The sequence below is a fragment of the Callionymus lyra genome, chromosome 8 (assembly GCF_982586985.1).
Source record: "Callionymus lyra chromosome 8, fCalLyr1.hap1.1, whole genome shotgun sequence".
Lineage (NCBI taxonomy): Eukaryota > Metazoa > Chordata > Actinopteri > Syngnathiformes > Callionymidae > Callionymus > Callionymus lyra.
In genome coordinates, this window is record NC_141825.1 from 2,604,803 (window position 1) to 2,620,097 (window position 15,295).

General features: G+C 37.5%; 2 protein-coding genes across 2 annotated transcripts in view; one reads left to right on the plus strand and one right to left on the minus strand.

The window, feature by feature from the left end:
- Positions 1-3,001: 3,001 nt before the first annotated feature.
- Positions 3,002-11,365, minus strand: LOC148072692 (calmodulin-like protein 4). Its single transcript, XM_087797686.1, has 5 exons — positions 11,301-11,365; positions 11,208-11,238; positions 9,188-9,328; positions 7,404-7,592; positions 3,002-3,099 (listed from the first exon to the last, which is right to left on the minus strand). The coding sequence occupies exons 1-5, from the start codon at positions 11,301-11,303 to the stop codon at positions 3,002-3,004; spliced, it is 462 nt and encodes a 153-aa protein (XP_087653812.1). The 5' UTR covers positions 11,304-11,365.
- The window catches only part of LOC148072693 (zinc finger protein 609-like), a 64,005-nt gene continuing 56,268 nt past the window's right edge, over positions 7,559-15,295 (plus strand). The window contains exon 1 of the mRNA XM_087796657.1: positions 7,559-7,572. The gene's annotated coding sequence lies outside the window, so the exon portion shown is untranslated. The remainder of the gene's footprint in view (positions 7,573-15,295) is intronic.

Below are 15,295 nucleotides of genomic sequence, written 5' to 3' on the forward strand. Positions count from 1 at the left end.
CTTTTTAGATGAGCCCGGGGCTAACACTGTTGAAAGGTATGTCCAGGAACAGGAAGCTGGCACCTGTACAGTTCAGGGAAGAACCACAGCAGTGTCAGAGGTTAGACGCATGGAAGGATCAGCTCTTTTGCGCCACTCCTTCACCATGCATGAGGATCTTTGTCTGCTGGCAATTTAATAGCCCGAGGGACTCATTCATCCCTCGGGCTATTAAATTGTACAATTCTGAGTTCGGGGGCAGGAGTGGAGTGAAAGTATCTGGATGTTCTGTTCCATGTTAGTCTCTGTATCTTTGTCTTTGTTGTTTTTCTTTCCTTGACCTATGTCCTTTGTCTTTGTCTTTAGACTTAGATTGTGTCATCTTGTTCTTCCTCTTTATGTTCTTCTTATTTTATTTTTTATGTATTATTTTTTATTGTTTATGAAAAATTGCTGGCTATTGGTAAAAAAACAATTTCCCAAAGGAGACCTCCTGAGGGATCAGAGTCAGGTCACCTGTTCAGGAATGATTGAGTTTAAGAGATTGAGGTTAAGCTCCACCTGTCTCTGCCACTCATACCAGCAGACAAAGATCCTCATGCATGGTGAAGGAGTGGCGCAAAAGAGCTGCCTCACCTTGCCAGAGTAGCAAGAAAGCTTTTGTGCATCCCAGACACCAGTGAGCCATTTTAGAGACTCATTCAGTGCCAGTGGGCATATTGTTTTCCTTCTCAAACCACACAGAGTTAATATACTGACATTTTAAAATGATAACCTCAAGTAAACCAACTCAGCAGTTGGAAGCAGATTATGTACAAGGGCTGTATATTTAATTTGTTTACATCATTTGCCTTAATATATATTTAAGTTGCTGTGTTTCTTTAATTTATATTATTATTTATTTGCAAAACCCTAGCAAAACATTGGTTTTCTTTTATTTAACTTAATTACAAAATTTGCGATTTTCTAAAAACCCTGCATTTTCATTCTTAATAAGACAATGTAAAATGATTTTAGCATGTTAAAAGGTCAACTAATGAAAAAACTCTCCTGACTCACTCACATGTTACAAAAGTTGAAGTCTTCCTCTCCAAGATGCAGTAAGTCCCTTATCATGACCACGTTTTGAGGTTATTACTCGATATAGAGAAAAGAGCTGAAGCTTAAGGTCGGACAAGATTTTGAACAAGTGGAGTGGAAGGTATTGAGACCCTTCTTGACTGGCAGGGGTTTGTTTCTAAAGAATCAATTACGCTAGAACCACGTCTGGTGCTTGTTGGGTCTAAAAAAAATGGGTTACCAACAGCAAGCTATGCCAGGGGGCAGAGTACCCTGAAGTAGAGGCAAAGTGACTGAACTGTTCTGTACATCACAGCTTTCAAATGAACAATTTTATTCACTTAAAATACAAATTGGGAGTTTTTAAGAGACTTAACCGACACAATAGCTCCCAGTTTCATACAATGACTAAGATAGATGAGAGTCATATTCAAATCGAGAAAATAACGATCCATACTGTTGGTTTGGATACAATGCTTTTTTGGGGGGGTTGCTATTTATTCAGGTCTATTTTGTGTCATCACAGACTGAAAGTATGCGGTAAGAAATGTGTTATAAATAATAAAGTTGCATGTCCGGGCCGGTCTTGTCACCATTTGGAGGCAGAGCGAGTCACTGCTTTAGCAAACTGTTCACAGTCAACACGGCCATCAGGTCCAACGCCAGCTTCCCTCAGCAGTTCGTCAACTGGAATGCAGAAAGACACCAGGTAGTTCAAAGTGAACTCAGAAAAATGTGAAATAATGACAAGATTAAAACTGTTTTTTTCAAAACATTTATTTTGTAGTTATGTTTTGAAAAATGTTGCTGTTGTTTGTCAAGATAAGCTACTCTCTTTAGAAAATATTGTTGTCTGTGTTTGTTGAATAATGGAACGTTATTTCATGGTCTTGTATTCTATTGAATGATCCAGTCTGTGAATGTTGTTTGTTGCTTTGAGGTTCTGAAAATTTCACAGCTAATCTTATCCCACAGAGTTTGTTATGGACATTTTAAGAGGCTCACTGTGAATGGTTTTTCCTGAACAAATCTGATGATTGGTGATCATTTGACTCCATAAAAAGCAAGAAAAAAAGACGGAAACTTTTAATCTTGCTTTGACAGCTTCCTCTTTCACAATATAGAAGGTCCCAAGTCTCAACCAATGTTTTGTCTCATCTCGTCCTCTTGGGTCACAGGGGCAGGGAGGCCCATCAATAAATCCATCACGGCTCTGAGTATTTCATGTTTTAAAAAATGTTTTTAAATCCCGATCATGCCTTTGTCTCTTTGACGAGCAGGCAGCAAGTTGCCTCAGAGACACATTTTACCACTGTCAGCCATCAAAACTGTCATGGACAACATCTTCCCTGATCTTCTGATGAAAAAGATGAGGAGCCAGCCCTGACCTAGTCGGTGAAAAAGTTGATAAGAAAATACCTCAACAAGAGATAAACAGGAAAGGCAAAGAGAGTCATGAATATGGCTTGTTTCATGGACCGCTGCTTCAAAAGCAGCTTTTTAGATGAGCCCGGGGCTAACACTGTTGAAAGGTATGTCCAGGAACAGGCCTTGAAGCTGGCACCTGTACAGTTCAGGGAAGAACCACAGCAGTGTCAGAGGTTAGACGCATGGAAGGATCTTAAGAGATATTCCCTCAGCAAAGAACCAGAATCAGGTCACCTGTTCAGGAATGATTGAGTTTAAGAGATTGAGATTAAGCTCCACCTGTCTCTGTCACTCATTCCAATTTGAGAAATTTTAAGAGACTGAACCGACACAAAAGGCCCCAGTTTCATACAATGACTAAGATAGATGAGAGTCATATTCAAATCAGGAAAATAACGATATACTGTTGGATTGGATACAATGCTTTTTGGGGGGTTGCTATTTATTCAGGTCTATTTTGTGTCAAACACAGACAGAAAGTATGCAGTAAGAAATGTGTTATAAATAATACAGTTGCATGTCAGGGTCTGTCTTGTCACAGCTTGGAGGCAGAGCGAGTCACTGCTTTAGCAAACTGTTCACAGTCAACACGGCCATCAGTTCCAACTCCAGCTTCCCTCAGCAGTTCGTCAACTGGAATGCAGAAAGACACCAGGTAGTTCAAAGTGAACTCAGAAAAATGTGAAATAATGACAAGATTTAAAATGTCAGATCTTTTTACGCATCGGTTCTATGAATTTAATGTTCACACCGTTTACATTCTTTGTTCAAAGGATTAGTATTAAATCTTTATATTTTTGCTTTTTTTAAGCAAGTAAATTGGACCAGTTGGAAATAGTTTTTTGTCTTTTGACTGGATTATAGAAAAGAAGGAACCTCTGAACATGAATGTGCTCTGTGTGAGTTAGATAAATGTATTGGGAAAAGGTGGCTGATGCTGCCAGAAGCCAAACATGAAGACGTGTCAAGCCTTGTATTGACTATATGCACCTAAATGACTGTGTTATGAAGACAGAGATGTTTCTTCTTCACTAAATCAATATCTCTTTGACAGTCATTTAGATAGATTGTTGCCTCCTGTTTGATATTGTACCTTGAGCTGTAATTTTGAAGAGAATGTGTCTCAGCAAGTATGGGATTCATAATAGCCTCAAGTATAATATTGCTACTCTGACTTGCTGCCTGAATAACCGAAGTAACTTTTCACTTAAAAGTGATATTTTACAACAAAGATGCAGACGAACAACATTAATGACTGTTGTCATTTTTGTTATAGATACAGTAAATATGTTTCATCTGTCATGCAACTTCTGCTTCCACAGAAAATTCCCACATTGATATTCTCAGAAACATTGTTTCAATCATTCAACTGCATCTGTGCAGAGCTTCCTCTTGACATAATTGGGTTCAGGGTAACATTATGATTTGTTGTCAATTGGAGATGACTTACTCATGTCATTTTTATGATAGTCTGCTGCTAATATAAATAGCGTTAAAACCTGCAATCCAGAGCCTCTCCACTTGGGAAAACTTTCACCTTTCTGCCATGTTTGTGGGCATGACACTTCCTATTAGCCGTTCCCTGCATGTTACCAGATCATTACAATGTAAGATAGTTGGATAAAGTAGTGACTGTAGCCAGAGAGGTGTGGATGATTGTAAATTACATTTAAAGCAGTTATGAGTGCTAAAGGTGTCGTAAAAAAATTCAATCATATTCATCAAAGACTCACATTATTATTATTATATGTTTTAATCACAATTATATTTGGAAAGGAAGCAAGAAACTTTAATATGGTCCGTGATGGAACACGTTCTACAGTGTTGTCAACTTAATACATTTGTGTTTGCTATGCAGTACAAGACAATTGTTTCAGTACTACCAATCTGCATGACATCACATTAAGAGTAAGAACTGGTTCCATGTTCTTGTATGATTAGGGTCACCAAATGCAAGATAACAACTTTAAGGGGAATGACTCTCTTTCGTTGATTTAGTCACAAACCAAATTTCATTGCTGAATTAAATTGAAAGTTCTACTGCAGTTGTTTTTCATTTTATGTGAATTTTCTTATGAATAACTTTTCTGTTGAGAACATAGAACTATATTAATTTATCATTTAGAGCTCAGCTTTATATTGAATCACACGCGCAATACTTTGAAACCTTTAACTGGTTTCAATATATTGATATAATTGTCAACCATAGTTGTATGTTGTGAATGTTTTAATAGTAGGGTCAAGTTTTGTATTGTGTTGTTTTTTTGTCTTATATTTATCGTTTTAATGATAATAAAACTGCTCTTACCATGCTCTATTGAAGATTCAACATTAAAGAGTCATTATTATCATTATATCGTCACTCGCTTCTGCTGAAAATTCAAGATAAAAAGGTTTTAAACGTGTAACAGATGGAGCCAGAGCTTGTGAATTTGGTAACAATTTCCTAATTTAATTTCATAAATAGACTAAATATCCACCCAAAATATTTGATATCACTGAAGCTGCACCACAATTTAGTGTCACATCATGCAGAATTCTCCAAGAAGTGAGCCAATGCAGAAGACAGGTATAAGGTAGGTAATAATTGATGGTAAAAGGAGAACTGCTCTCATTTCTTGTTTGTTGCCATTAGAGACTGTTAAAATAAATGAACTGTGGTTGACCCAGTAACACAAATGTATTATGAACCTTTTTCCCCTCACGCCATTGAGATTGACAGCTCTGCTTTAAGCCTTTGGGATAATCTTGTTCACTATTGATTTACACTTCTTTCTAATTATTATGCAAATCAAGTCTAATGTTAGGGAAAACATTAGAGACCTCCTACCACACATTCTTTAGCTGCACTGGAGCTAACGCTAATCACAATTCATACATGTAATCCTCTTATCCTTACCTATGTAAATGTCAATCACATCTCGTTGACTTACACCAAGGTGTACTATGGTGTTCCACAAGATTCTGTTCTTGGCCCGATCCTATTTATAATATACATGCTTCATAGACAATGTGACCAGAGAACACTATACATTTAATCGTTATGCTGATGACACCCAACTGTATTTATCAATGAATCCAGATGAAAGTAACTAGCTTCAAAACTGCATTAAAGAAAGGAAGTCCTGGATGCCCCCAAAATAATCACAAAGGAAAACAAATCTATCTATGGATCTATTGAGTCCGACTGGATGTGTTTTCTTTTAAGGTTCGATCCTGCCTTCGCCTCAACACAGAGAGTAAGCGAGCTCAGTACGTCGGTTTCTTTCACTTTTGGTCCGGAGCTCATCTGGACTCTCTTTCGCCTAAACCCTAGCATCCTACTCAAAAGTTCTCACCTTCAACACCACTCCGACTTTTTCGAACAACAAATTCAGTGCATCTCTCCAGTGAGGGCATTGGTCTACAGTGTGAATCGGTGTTCAGAAGCACTATTTGAAGAACACCTCACATAGCCAGGACATGCCGCAGTCATGCCTCACAGACATTTTTCTCCTGGTGAAATCTGTCATTATTAGTCTGAGGGCTCAATGCACCTGTGGTGACTTGTTTAGTGACCCTCCTCTGGTGCATCGCTGAGGTGAATTTTTTCCTAGGCCTGAACCTACACCCTCACTCTTACTCCTTGGCTTGGCAACAAGGTCCGTTGCTGGCCCCCAAGCTTAGTTAACTTGTAATCCAGGTTCTAGTAGTGGGGTGTCCTCAGACCAATCCATTACTGCACCTCGATAGGAGGAGGTCAGACAGGTACCGCTTTCCCTTAGAGGGTTTGGAGGGCTGCTCCCATCTGGATTCCGATTTCCTTGAGGATTTTTTTTCTAGGGTTTAACCAATAGCAGGGCTCGGTAAAATGGCTTCACACTAATACTGGAGCCTGAGTGGAGACAGGGGTATTATTATGTTCCGTTCCGATTCTCCTCCTCTGTCTGCTAGAGTGTCACAGATAATGACACATGGCAGTAACAACTTCTATCTGCTACTTCAGATCCAGAGATCCAGCATCCTGCAAATAGACAAAGTTATGACACTTGCTCTTGTGTTTACTTGTTTGTAACTCTCTTTGTCTTTGCTTGCTTTCTTTGTTCTCTCTGATTGAGTTTTTTAGTGTAATAAATTAATTCGACTGTGTATGAATAAAGTGTCCCTGAAATATTTATTTGAACGATTATTGACCACTTCAGGTTTTTTATTAGATTTTTATTGGATAAATTATTGTTATATTAACCTTGTACTCGTCTGTCTGTTTGCCACTTAACATATGTAGAGTTTATGACTAATATTGTGATCATTGCGAGGTTCATCAATAACCTTTAAATAATACCCTGTTGTAGACTTGAAAATGAAGTGGACTCATGTGCACTGACTATTCCGGAAAATCTGAGGAAAATATAATTTGCATAATCATTTGGAATGTTGTGTATTCTCAACAACTTTATCATATGTCTTTCCTAAGGTTAACTGCTTCAAAAGGAATTTCCAAGCAAGATGTGCCAAGGCTGGAATATAAATGATTCTTTATGTGTTTCGTTGTCTGCTGACATTTTAGTAAATTATATTAATATGGAATATATACGAGATTCGATCAAATCCTAAAAATCCAGTACATACTCTCATAACCTAAAATGAGGAAACCTCTTTAACGTAGTGTGTCTTAGAGCAAAGGTTATTCCAAATGTCATTATTAATGGTTTTCTTGCTGTTATTAAATGTTTAAAGTGATGCTCAGTTCCAGTACAGAAGATATTTCTTGTTTAAACGTGGGAGTACTCTGGCTGTTTTTCAAGGGATTTGTTTAAATCTTGTTAATCTGGTTAAGTTTTACAAAGCTGACAACAGTGTAAAAGAGATGTACAAATGTCTGTATGTTTTTCAGATTACTAAAAGTAGAGATTATAATTATGAAATGGTTCCAAATAATATTTTTCCTGACGTCTCACCTTCCCTGTGGGTCAGTTTTTCTCCCAGACCGGTGAGTTTTGCCCGCAGATCTGAAGCCAATATGTAGCCTCTCTGTTCTTTGTCCGCCATCCGCATTGCCTCTAGAATCTCCTGCTCCGGCGCCTCCTGTTGTAATTGCCGATGCATGACGGAAAGAAATGTGGAGAAGTCCATATAGCCACCCTGACCTGAAGGACAACAGTAATATTGACTTCTTCTGTTGAACAGCAGATAATACACGCATCAGATAGTGAAGATGAAATAAGATGTTCAAACAGTGAAGCTGTAAAAGATGGGCTGGGTGTCATCAGGAACACCACCGGTAGTTTATTCTCTTTGAATACACTTTCCAGCTGCATCGGCTTATCACTTCTAGTTGTGTGATGAGGAGATAAGGCAGATGGGATATTATGATTGAAATATTGAACAATGGTTGAAATTAGATGGTGGTGTCATAGACTCAACATTTGACGAGCTAATCTGTTTTACAGTCTGGTCCCTGTATAAAAAAAGAAATAACTGATTTTAGTTCATCTATTTTAGGTCAGCAATGTCGTCACTATCTGTGACACCATCAGTAACTCAATAGTAATGGAGGAGAAGCTGATAAGAGAGTCTATTATATTACGTTCAAACAAAGAAGTTTATCTTGACACGTAATTACACTGTGGTTAACGTTGACATGTCTCAGGACATTGTGCTTTTAATGATTAACAGTTATTATCCTCAGTTGGCTCTTCTTTAGTGCTGGTGCTTTTCACAGACCTCCTGAAGAGAATTGTATCCCGACATATCAAACAAACTTTAGATTCTTGCTATTGTTCTATCACAAAAGTGCCATTTGAATGATTCATTTTGCTATTAAAAGTCATCCCTAGGTTCTATCCTCAGACCATTTGTTGGCCAATAACATTATTTATCCATAATATACTTGTTTCCTATTTGCTCTCAATTAATTTTAACTTAAATAGCTGCTGTCGCTATTATAGCTGACACCACTTGGATGAAAATGAACACAATAACAGTCAAGGAAACATGCAGAAATTCACTCCAACAGAATTTTTTCTTTCAAAGGACACAATTATAAGGCTTATAAAACGAATCAATAAAAAAAATGTTTTGCTTCTGACAAACTAGATAACGAAAATTTTCCACTACAGGTATCACATTTTCATAGTGAGTGAGTGAGTGAGTGAGACTAATATGACGTTATGCATACATAAAGCGTGAGATGATTTAATCAGATTTCATAGTGTGGAATTATGGGTAAATCAAGTATCAAATTTTCTAACGGGAAATGAATAGAACATTTTGGGAAATTAATAGAGACCCAATCCTGACACGATCTTCCTGTCGATCACTTACCTATGATAGAGATAATTAACTCGCTTTAATGCTGATATCTGTATATCAAAAAATCCCAGGAAAAGGTGGATTTAATTAACTTATTCATTTATAAGTGTACAAAGATTAAACAACTTCAAGGATCCTCTTATTACCCCTTATAAATAAGTCAAACATTTTGTGTGAATCATGTGTAGTTCATTAAAAAAAAAGGCCTTTTGAAAAAAAAAGCATACATCTCTCATCAATGAATACTTTGATTTTCAACTGTCGGGGAAAATAAATTAGTAATTAAAAATCATAACAAGTTGTATACAGTAGCCATTAAAGAGTTGTATTCACCCTGACCTATTCCTTACTCGCAGGCATGTGAATGCTACAAGCACAAACATCTATCCTGGATCAAATATACAGTCAAAACCTTTTTATCTTTACACACCAATGCTGGAACCCTGAAGGTGGCGGTGAACTTCAGAAGGTGTTGGGTTCGACCCTAGGCAACGCATCACTGTGATTAAATCCTGGGCTGCAATCTTTCCATTTCTCTGGCGGTCATACAGAGAAAAACACTCTTTGTACTCTGAAACAAACAAAAATAAAGACCTTTATTCTAGGTGAAAAAACTAGAGCTGTGATTGATAATGGGAGAAAATTCTTGGTAGAGTTGCTACGTGAGAAGCAACAGAAGTTAGACAATGATTTCCTCACACGGCACAGTTCTACATGAAAAAAAGGACAAACATATAGTTGTGTTTCTTGTTGAAAAGAGTATTCCAACAGCACAGAGTAAAGCTTCCTTTGTTTGCACCGACGATAATGTGGAATAATAATGGGGGATAAAATGATGATTGATTATGAAAAATCAGTTATGGAAGAAAAATAGATAAACAGAATAGAGATATCTATTCTGTTTACTGCCGTTCTACCTGAACTTGGATGAAAAGAGGGAATATTTAACCCACATGTAAGTAAGTAAGTAAGTAATTTATATTTATAGAGCGACCAGACCAGTGTCAAAAAGTGCTTAAACAATCAAAACAATACTCAATAAAATATATACCTAAATGAAAATCAAGGAAAAGCCTTCACAAATAAAAATGTCTTAAGATTTGAATGACCTTTTCAGGACCTCCTGTACGGTGTGGTGTTAAACTGTTGCCCCTAAAAATAACTTTTTGAAGCTTTGCAGTAGGAATAAAACATATTTTTGGTAGATGAAGTGAAAGTGTTTTTATCTTTAAAATTTCCCTTGGGTTCTCTTTGGGGTCAGAACCAAAATTGGCTTTTTTCTTTTTTTCTTCCAATACTACAGTATAAACTGTACCAACGTACAAACAGTGAAAACGTTTTGTTAAATAGCCCTGAAGTAACTTTGAAAAGACTGATTTGCTAATTTGGCAGATGGAGGGCACCAAAATCAGAGACTTCTCCAGCTATAAAACTCAATAATATCGTTACCTTGATTTAGCTAGTTTATGATCTGTACCAACCACATCTGGAGCAATAAACTCTTGTGAATTGTCATTATGTTTTGTCATTTTTTAGTAATTTAATAGCATTATCTGTATAAGATATTTACATATCATCTGTGATGTCTTATGTGTGTTTTTGGTGTGGGTGTATATGTGACTTCTGGTCTTTATGCATCCAGCCTAAGGTTTTTTGTACATTTGCATTTGCACAAACTTAGATGAAATACTTTAAACTTTAGAATTGCCAAAAGGAGCCGCAATTCTGGAAATAATCCTTACATAATAGTTTTAAATATGGTTACTTTTCATTATAAAGGTTTGGGCTCCCTTTGCGCCCCTTACCATTAAGAAAAAAAAATCAATTTGATTTAAGTTTTTATATATTTGAAGGATGGTAAAAGATAAAAGTTGTGCTCAGGTTTTCATACACAACACAGTTGTATATGATTGATTATTAGACACAGTATATTAAATACTTGCTCAACATTGTGGAAATATAGAATCTTTAATAAAGAGGCAGCCTGCCATGTTCCGCTAAGATAAAAATAAAACATAAGATTTCAATTTACCCATCAACCGGCCCTTACATCAATAAAAAAAACACTGGATGGAGAGATCTGTAATGTTGCTCTTTGATCATGTCACACAGTCAAACATTTTGCTTTTCAAGATTTGCTGAAGAACATTCAACAGTTCTCTGTAGACACAAACATTAACCTTCACTTATTATTTTCACTGTGATGGGATGAAGTAAGACTTAAGGGTTATATTGTCAACATTGTACACCCATCAGAACTGAAAATTATTGGAAAAAAGTGGCTTTTGTCTGCAATAAACGAAGCATTGTGGCTCTCAGGTCATTCCTTTCCGCAGATATGGCTCTATTCAGGTCCCCCTCATTAGTGCTGAACTATCACTCTTTGTGCTCCATCACACTCCACTTCCAAAAGCTGTTTCAAACCTTTCGGTCTCTAAAACTAATCTTACCGTTAATCTGATCTTGCTTCAGAAATTTTGCCTAGAAAAAATTAAAAAAAAAAGTAAAAGACTGTAATGTTGGGCTTACTCAAATGATCTCACCATCGCGATCCTCTTCCGTCTGATCTCTGGCAGCTGATTTCGGAAACTGATCCAGCTCAGTGAAAGATGAGGACAAAGGGGGGATGGAACAGAGAGCATCCGCAGATATTTAAGTCTCTCCACCTACTTACTTCCTTAGAGTGAAACAATTACAAGTTTCTTTTGAACTTGTAAAAGTTTACTTAAGGGCTCACATTTTTCCTTTGATCCACAGACGAGGCACATAATTACACGAGGGGAAATTTGAATTGCAAAAGTCAAGAGGAGACCACAAAATTTAGAAGGTGGAAGCAGCTTTAACAACATTTCTTGTCCACCAAACACGATAATGAAAAAGAACTATTTGCAGCGTAAATCAGCAATTCCCTTGTTTACTGGCCCCATGTGACCACAGTCAAGATTTAAGTGGCATATTGAACAGCGTGGTTCTTGAAAAAGTTACAAAAAAGCGTCATAATTACTGAGCTTTCAGCTGCAGCATGATGCTTTGAGATGTTTTACTCAAGACTATTCTAGTATGATTCAAAAGAGAAGGGTTGAGGACAGCTGTCTTGCTTTCCAGAATGCTCTTCCCTCTTGACTCTTACAATTGTCAACAGGACAAGTGTTCCAGACGTCGACATGGATAGCGAGAGAGTACTAGTTATTCAGTATTCACACCACAACTGAAAGCTGAGCAACTGTCCAAACATTATCGTGAATATTCATACGTTATTCAGATTATGAATGGACTGGGCGTAAAATAGTTAACATGTGTAATTATCATAATGACAATAATAATAATAATTTTTCAATTCAATTCAATTCAATTTTATTTAAAGTGTCTTATCAAAACAAACTTATCTCCAGACACTTTACAGTTGAAGTAAGACTATAGTAGAGAAAGGAAAAACAGATCCAGCAATTCAACAATGAGTAAATCACATTGTGGCTTTGGTGAGGAAAAACTTCCTTTTAGAAGGCAGAAACCTTGAGCAAAACCAGACTCATTGTTGACGGCCTCCTGCTGTGACCAGCTGGGATAAAGGATGGGGGGACACCGATGGACGGAGAGAAGAGTGAGGGAGGATATAGTGAGAGAAAAGTGGAGAGTATAGAAGAGTCCATGGAGGTGCTGGATCTGATGACGTGGTGAAGATCCTGGTTCAGCAGCAGGTCTGGAGGTGGAGCCCTGGGGCTCCGGGAGAGAAATAAAAAGTGTGGGTTTAAACTGCACAGGTGATGAATTTAATGCAGAAAAGAAGGATATACAGAGCTCGGTTTCTAAAACTCCTCCAGCATTCTAAGCCTATAACAGCTAAGATAAACAGAAAGGCAAATTATAGGCTTTATAGAAGGTTTTATGATTGTTTTTAAACATATGTAACCGATCCTAAACACTGGCCCTGTAATGAGAGGGAGTGCTAAACAAGAGAATGTAAACGTAATCATCCTAATATCAAACTAAAAATAACCATCCGGTTACACATAGTTCAATTCTATGACTTCTACCTGCTGCTGTTCTCAAAAAAAAACACTTGCCTTTTCAAGACACAGTCTCTGCTGGGATCATTAAAATAAATCATCTTTTATGGAGCTGTAGTAACAAGATGTGGCAGCGATGCTCATTAGACACCATGTTTCAGAGTGGAGAGTGCAATTATTGGCGTTGAACATTTGGAATTTCCAATGACCCAACTCTAATTATAATCTTTAGTAGCTTCATTTCCACTCAGTGTTTGTATTTTTATGTGAAGCCAGCACAGATCTTGAGTGACTCTTCCATTTATTCATTCGTTGCTGGATAGAAATTAGGTTTTCATTCATATTTTTTGCTTTCACCAAAGTCTGAAAAAGGTTGCTTATGTTAAAAAATGTCTTTATCATCATAAAAGGTTCTTTCAGGTGTATGGTTTGAAGAGAAGCTTTAATGTCTGATGAAGCATGAATTCAGACCAGAACATTGCAGAGGGAAAACATCACTCGTGTCCTCGTCTGTCTCCACTGGCTGCCAGTCAGATAGAGAATCACTTACATCAGCAGACAATACATTCTAGTGAAAAAGTAAAGCTAACCAAAACTTTCTCTAGGCTGAGTACGGGGCCTAAAGCCATAAGGGATTTTGTATTTTATGGGTTTATTATTACTGTTATCCTCATGGTTCCTAAGCAAGCCAGCTGGACTGTGGAGAGTTGTAACATTTCACCTCTCGTCCAAGAAATTTCCTCAGTTCTGAGTAAGCTGGCGTTAGGAGCCAGTATATGTCCTGCGAGGAACAAGACCAGAGAATAATGGGAGGATTTGGAATTCATCAGTGTGGTGATACCCATCAGTGTGCTGAAGCCTGGTGAGGGACGTGAACATCCACTGTCCAGTGAGATGTGACAATCACATTATCCCAAATGTGAATTTTTTGAGACCCCCACCTCTGTTGAGAGAAGGATTTCCCAGCCTAGTGATGATATGTGTTTGAACTCCTTTTCAAACCACCTTTCCTCTCTGGAAAACACCTGTATGTTGCTGTCCTCAAAAGAGAGTCCTGTGTCCTCTAAGCGGAAATGGATGGCAGAGTCCTGGCCTGTGATACGTTTGTGAGGCGGCTGTTTCGTTTCTCCAGTGTACAGGTCCTGGCGTTCCTCACTGCAGCAGACAACCTACAGTACACCACACTGCTCTTTGTTCCTGGGCTTGAAGTGGACAGGAATCTGGTGTTTGCTTAAGATCCTCTTTAGTTTCTATGATAGCTGTGTTTGTGGTCATACTCCATTTTATTAATTATAAGTCTTTTTATTTCATGGACAACAGAAGTTAGACACAAAAAGGGCTGAGAAAATTCAGGATTTTGATTCAACCAATCAAGCACACATAGGTTGAATCAATCAAAAGTGTCTGAAGACTCTTATCAGTTCATTGTTAGTCAGGTGCTTCTTGCTTAAGCTGACACCTGATTGGTTAACTCATGAGCGCTTGACTGTTTGCAACAATAACATGCACCTTCTCTTCCCTTTTCGGGATGGGTTTGACAGCCCTGTTCTAAAGGTTCTAAATAATGTGAGGTCAGATATCACAATGGATGGATATGAAACTGTCAGAAAACAGCTGAAAAACAACTTGAACTTTGAAGCTAGAGATACGCACAGCAAAGCCAGTTTCTTCAGAGTAGAGGTTAATATGGAGGGAATGTTGGAGTGTTCTCATGAAGAGTGAAGTATTCATACATTTTATTGAATTTTAAAAAACAAATTAAACATAATCTGTTTAAGGGAAACTAATGTGACTCACTCACATATTGTCAAATGTTGAAGTCTTTCTCTTCAAGATGCACTAAGTCCCTCATCATCACCATGTTTCCAAGTTATTACTATTACTTTATGAAGTTCTCCCTCGTCTGAATTCTTGGCGAAAAGAGGTTACGAAAGAAAAGTCAATTACGACGTAAAAATGGCTCCTTTCCTCCTCCAGCCAGCTGTAATCATGCCCCACTTTGTTTAAAAAATGAGTCCCTTGGAGGTGGAGACTTTCAGGATTGATAACCCTTGCTGATAAACCTCGATGCTTGACCAATCACAGCAGAGTGGGCGTGGTTATGGAAAACACAATAACGTACATTGTAGTTAAGTACAAGATCAACTTAAGAGACAGTTAAATAAACACATTAGTTGCCCTTTAGCAATTTCCCAGTCAGTCAATTACGCACGTTCTGCGCCACTTCGGGATTGATAGCTGGGATTGGCTGTAGTGTGTCATCTCACTAGCGTGAATAAATGGCCTAATTTTTCTGACTGTTCCTTCTAGGGAGATTAATTTGCTTATTTCAAGCATGTCACAGAATAATGGGAAAACAATTTGATGAAGTAAATGGTGTAACTGTTTCCACCATTGATTCTGGGTGATTGGATACCTTGACTATGCTGGAATTGGTCAATGAGGTGCATATATTGAGAACATTTTTAATAGTTTTATGGATAAATGAACAATTTTGGATAAACATTGCAGAATGGTGAAGGAAATGATTA